The 5,428-nt window shown below is 63.0% G+C and overlaps 1 protein-coding gene across 1 annotated transcript in view; it reads left to right on the forward strand.

Annotated features, from left to right (window-relative positions):
* Positions 1-5,030, forward strand: part of LOC117011579 (major histocompatibility complex class I-related gene protein-like) — a 12,357-nt gene extending 7,327 nt beyond the window's left edge. The window contains 3 exon segments of the mRNA XM_042780211.1: positions 805-921; positions 924-1,038; positions 3,073-5,030. Coding sequence (XP_042636145.1) covers positions 805-921; positions 924-1,038; positions 3,073-3,406 — 566 coding nt within the window. The 3' untranslated portion in view covers positions 3,407-5,030.
* Positions 5,031-5,428: the final 398 nt, after the last annotated feature.

The raw sequence follows: 5,428 nt of genomic DNA on the forward strand, positions 1-5,428 counted from the left end.
GTGGCTCTTGGGGGCATTTGTGGTTCTGGGCAGGGGTTTAGGGGGTTTTGGAGGTTCTGTGGGGGAGTTTTGGGAGTTCTGGAAGGGCTGTGTGGCTTGGAGAGAATTTGGCTGGGTCTTGGGAGAGATGGGAAAGAGCTTTGATGGATCCTGGGGTTTGTGGTGGTGGGTCAGCCAGGATCTGTGGGGTGGTTTGAGGGGGCTGGGAGTGGCTGTGGGGCTGGGAGGGGGTTTTAGGCCAGTTGTGACCCCCCAGACCCCCAGAGCTGCCACCAGACCCTGCCCCCAGGGTGCTGCAGGTGGACAGGGGCTCCGTGTTGGGGTTTGTCTTCCTGGCACCGTGGGAGTGCGGGGGGACCCTCACACCATGCACATCATCCCTGTACTGGGGGTGACTGGGAGCAACTGGGAGCACACTGGGAGCAAATGGCATCATACTGGCTCTGACTGGGTTGATCTAGCTGGAGCCAACTGGCACCACACTGGGAGTGATTGGCAGTAACTGGGATTATACTGGGACCATACTGGGAGTGCTGGCATGTGACTAGGATCGTACTGGAGTTTACTGGGTTCATATTGGTGTAAAAAGGGAGCAATTGGGGTCACACTTTGGGCTATTGGGAGCAATGGAGAGAAACCGGGATCATGCTGCAACGAAATTGGAGTAACTGGGAATGACTGGGTGCCCATCCCAACTCTCCCAGTCCCTGCACCCCCCTTTCCCTGTCTCTGAGCCCCCGAACCTCCTTCCCAGCTCCCCCAGCTCTTCATGTCCCCCCTTTCCTTGACTGGTTGAGGCCCCAGGATCCCCAAACTCTCACTTTCACCCCCCTTCCAGCCCCCAAATCTCTGTGTCCCCCCCAGTTCTCCACTCCCTGCAGTACCTGGAAGTGGCACTGTCAGAGCCCAGCCCGGGGGCGCCCAGTCCTTGATTATGGGGGACGTGGACGGGACCCCCTGCGAGCGCTGGGACAGCGAGCGGGGCCGGATGGAGCCTCAGGCACCAGGGATGGCGGCGGGAGCTGAGCCCAGTTCCCTGTAGCACAGACCCAGTCACCCCCAGCATGATCCTACTCTGATGCCATGATGATCCCAGTCCATCCCAGCATGGTTCTAGTTGATGCCAGTTCCTCCCAGTCTGTTCCCAGTTGCTCTCAGTTGCCGCTAGCATAGATCCAGTCATTGCAAGTATGAGCCCAGTATGAGTCCAGTAGGATCCCAGTCACCCTGAGCATGGTCTCAGTCAATCCAGTTGCCCCCAGTGTCAACCCAGTCACTGCCAGTCGCTCTCAGTGTGTTCTCAGTCACCCCCAGAATGGTTACAGACACTCCCAGTACATCCCAGTTGCCCTCAGAATGCTCGTGGTCATTCCCAGTCACAGCCACTTATCCCAGTAAGGTTCCAGTTTCCACCAGCATGATCCCAGTCACTCTCAGTCACTCCCAGTTGGTCCCACCATGACCTCTGTTGCCCCAGTTCTGGTCCTGCTGGGTCCCAGTGTGCTCTGATCCTGCTCCCAGTGGGTCTCAGTCCTATCCCCGGTGTGTCCCGGTGTATCCCGCTGTCCCAGTCCATCCCAGCCTGTCCCAGTCATCCCGGTCCCTTCCCGGCAGCCACCGCCGTTTCCTGGTTCCTGCCTCTCCCGGCCCCGGAGCTGCCGCCGGACGCTCCCCCAAGATGCTGCCGGGGCTCGGGGGCTTCGTGTTGGGCTTCGTCTGCCTGGGCTGGGAGAAGGTGAGGGGGGGTCCCCGGCGCTCATGTCCCCCCTTCGGAGCGCGTGTGACTCCCCCATGTGCCCCCATGCCGGGCTCGCCCCCTTTTCTCTCCCCCAGAGCTCCTGACCAAGCTCCTGCTCCCCCCCCGGGAGGGGCTTTGGGGAGCCCCCCTGGGACCCCTTGAATCCCCATTCCTGGGCACTGGGAGCCCCCCGGCATCTCCTTCCCCAGCTCCGGGACCCCCTGCACCCCCTGTCCCAGGTATCCTCCTCTCGCAGCCCTGGATCCCCTGTTTCCGTCACCCCGGGGACCCCCGGACCCCCATTCCCGGCCAGCCCGGGGCACCTCACCCCCAGGAATCCCTTTGCTGGGAAACCCGAACTGGGCACGGGGCTCTCCAGCCGCTCTGGGACTGATGATCAGCCGAAGGAAAGGGAGAGAACCGGAGAAAGAGAGAGAAGGAGATTGGGAATCAGGGCTCGCAGTCCCAGCGCCCAGTCCCGCTCCGCGGGTGGGAGCCGCAGCCGCAGGAAAAAATGGATCCGCGGATGGCGGGGCTTGCCCCGCTTTGGGCCGAAGCCGGCGGGTTCCAGGCAGAGTTGGAGCGCAGGCCCCGGGAGTTGAGCACAGCTCGGCCCGGGGGTCCCGCAGTGCGGCCGAGGAGGGTCCCGGGGATCCCGGGAGGGGATCCAGGGCAATTCCCTGGAATTCCCCCGTGCGCTCCCCCCGCGCTCCCTCGGGCACTTTCGCTTCCGCCTTCCCGAGCCTGCGCCAATGCCGGGATCTGCCCGGTGACCGGTGACGTCACTGCAGACTCACACTACCATTGGCTGTCAGGAAAGAGCGGCGCCAATGGCGGGGCCGGAGGCTGCTCAGGGGGCGGGGCCGGGGCTGGGGGCGGGGCCGCAGCGGAGCAGCGCGATGGCTCCAGCGCTGGGGCTGGGGCGCTCCTGGGGCCCCGGGGGGCGGCGAGAGCTGAGAGGGACCCCGGCACCAGGACTCTTTGATCGCCCATTCCGGAGCACGGAGGGGCCCCTAAACCCCCAATCCTGGGCGCCTTGATCCCCCCGAACCCCCATTCTCGGGCATGGGTTCCACCCTGCACCCCCTTATCCGGCACCAATATCCCCGGCACCCATTTCCCGGCCATCCCGTCTCTCCCAGACTGCAGAGTTCCCTTCTCCTTGACTCAGAGATCCGCTGGACCCTTATTGCTGCCTTTCCCAGCACCCAGCCCCTCCTCTCCTCAACACCCAGGACACCCTGGACCCCTATTCCCAGCCATCCCGGCTTTCCCCGCCCTGTGCTGGAAGTGGGGACACCGGGGACCCTCTGAGCTCCCTTGGCTGGATACAGGGAACCCCTGCTGCAGGAGGTTTCTGGCTGTCACCTCCTGTCTGACGGGAGCGTCCGCGGATCCCATCGGCTCGGCAAGGACGGCCGGGAATTCCTCTCCTTCCAGCTGAGATCCGGGACAGTCGTGGTGGCCGACGGCACTGCCCAGGTCACCGAGAGGTGCTGGGAAACTGAGGAGATGGAGGCTGAGGAATTCAGAAATTCCCTGGGGCACACGTGCCAGGAATGTCTCTGGAAATATGTCAGGGATGAAACCAGAAAGGGAAGAAAACCATGGAAGTTCCCTCCTGGAGTGCTCTGCCTGCGGTGTTCTGTGCAGTGTGGCAGACAGTGAGAAACACTCCTAGGCTGTCACTCATCACAATTCTCAGGGTTTTGGGTGAGATGCTTGCAGCAGATCCAGCGCTGAGGGGAGTTCAGGGGGGTCCCTTAGCATTTGGGGTACCCTGGGATTTGTGGAGAACCCCCCGGCCCCCCCAGGATCTCCCTGAACTCGCTGGCGCTGCCCCTGCACAGTGAGAAGGTTCATACCCGGCACGGGGTCCCCAGCTCTGTACCCAGGTACCCCCGAAATCTCTCGGGATCCCCCACACCCCCGGGACACCAAAACCTCTACCGGGTTCCCAAAAATATTCTCGGGACCCTCCACAACATCTCCAAGACCACAAAACGCCCAAACCCTCTCAGGACATTAAAATTGCCACAGGACCTCCCAACACTCCCCCAGAATCACCTTGAGAAGATTTATACCTGGCACGGGATCCCCATCTACATTACCAGCAGGTACCCCAAAACAGCCTTGGGACACCCAATTCCACCCCAGGGATTGGCCAAATGCCTCCACTGGGACCCATGACAATCATCCTGGGGAACCCCCCAAAAAATCACCATGTCGCTAAACACCCCCTGGACCCACAAACTCCCTGGGAATCCCTCACAAAGGTTTATACCCAGCACAGGGTCCCCATCGCCATCATCGGCATCACCCAGGTACCCCCAAACCCGCCCGGGACCCCCAAACCCTCCCAGGACCCCCAACCCCCCCAGGGCCCCGCTGCAGGGATCAACGGGAGTGGTGTTGCCCTTTGAAGGGCAGTTCTAGTGGGGCCTGACTATAGCCGGCTCTTAAAGCAGAGATGATAGAGAGAACCCCAAAAATCCACCCCGAGGGGCAAAACATCCCCTAAGGGGGCTTGTAGTGGGGGCCCCCCTACAAATGTCACTTTAAACCATCATGATCCCCCCTTAAAAGGCCTTTGGGGCTGCTGACCCCACAAACACCAAAAATGAGGAGGAAAAAGAGCCCTTGTAGTGGTGGGATCCTCCCCAGAAAGACCCTAAAAAGACAAAACCTCCTCTTCAGAGGGGCCTGCAGAGCCTTAAACGCCCTCAGAGAGGGACAGGATCCCCTCCTCTGCTGGGGCCTCTCCCAGCCGGGAACTCTCCCGTTTGCTGCACTCGGGGAGCCCCGAACGACGACGGCTCCTGGGCTGAGCCCCCCACTCAGCCGGGGGTGCAGAGGGAACTGGGGGGGCTGGGACGGGCTTGGGGGTCCTGGGGTTAACTGGGGGACCCCCAGTGGGTCCCACTTCTCCCTGTCCTCCCTCTCCCACCCCTTTCCCATTGTTCCCCCCAAAGCTCCGCTCCCCCCAGCTCGGTTTGGGGGTGACCCAGCCCTTTCCCTTCGTGTCCCAGCCCGGCCCCGCGGCCGGAGGGTCGGAGAAGGGGAGGAGGAGGAAGAGGAGGGATAAGGAGGAGGAGGAAGAGGAGCGAGAGGAGGCACCATGTGCGTTCCCCACTCTCTGTATCCGCAGCTCCTTCACCCCCAGACCATCGCCCCCGCTCAGGGAGGGGGAACTCGCCCCAAATATCCTGGGTGGTTTTTTGAAGGTGGGAGGGGTATTTGGAGTTCACATGAAATATATTCGGGACTCCCTGTTTCATTCTTTCTGTCGGGGGCGGGCAGCGCGATGTTTGGAGCTTGCAGGGCTCCAGAGCCGCAGGTGCCCCTCGGGGGGACATCGGGGGGTCCCCGGGAGGTGTTTTTGGGGGTCCCGGTGGGTGCGGGCAGAGCCCAGGGGGGCGGGGGGATGCGGGTCTCCCCATGGTGGGGGTTGGGCTTCCCGGGCCGGGCCCTGCGAGCTCTGCCGGGGCCACGGGGGGACCGCGCGGGGCCGGCGGGATCGGCGGGGGGACACCGGTTTGGGGGAGCCCCGGGAGAGCCGCGGCTTCCCTGAGCGGGACCCCAGAGAGAGGAGAGCCCCAGAACCCCAAAGCGGGGACCCCGAGAGGGGGGACCCCTGGGATTGCCGGGACCCCGGTGGGGGGAGCTGGGGCAGGAGGGGAGCGATGGCTG

The sequence above is a fragment of the Catharus ustulatus genome, unplaced genomic scaffold, assembly GCF_009819885.2.
Source record: "Catharus ustulatus isolate bCatUst1 unplaced genomic scaffold, bCatUst1.pri.v2 scaffold_96_arrow_ctg1, whole genome shotgun sequence".
Taxonomy (NCBI): Eukaryota; Metazoa; Chordata; class Aves; order Passeriformes; family Turdidae; genus Catharus; species Catharus ustulatus.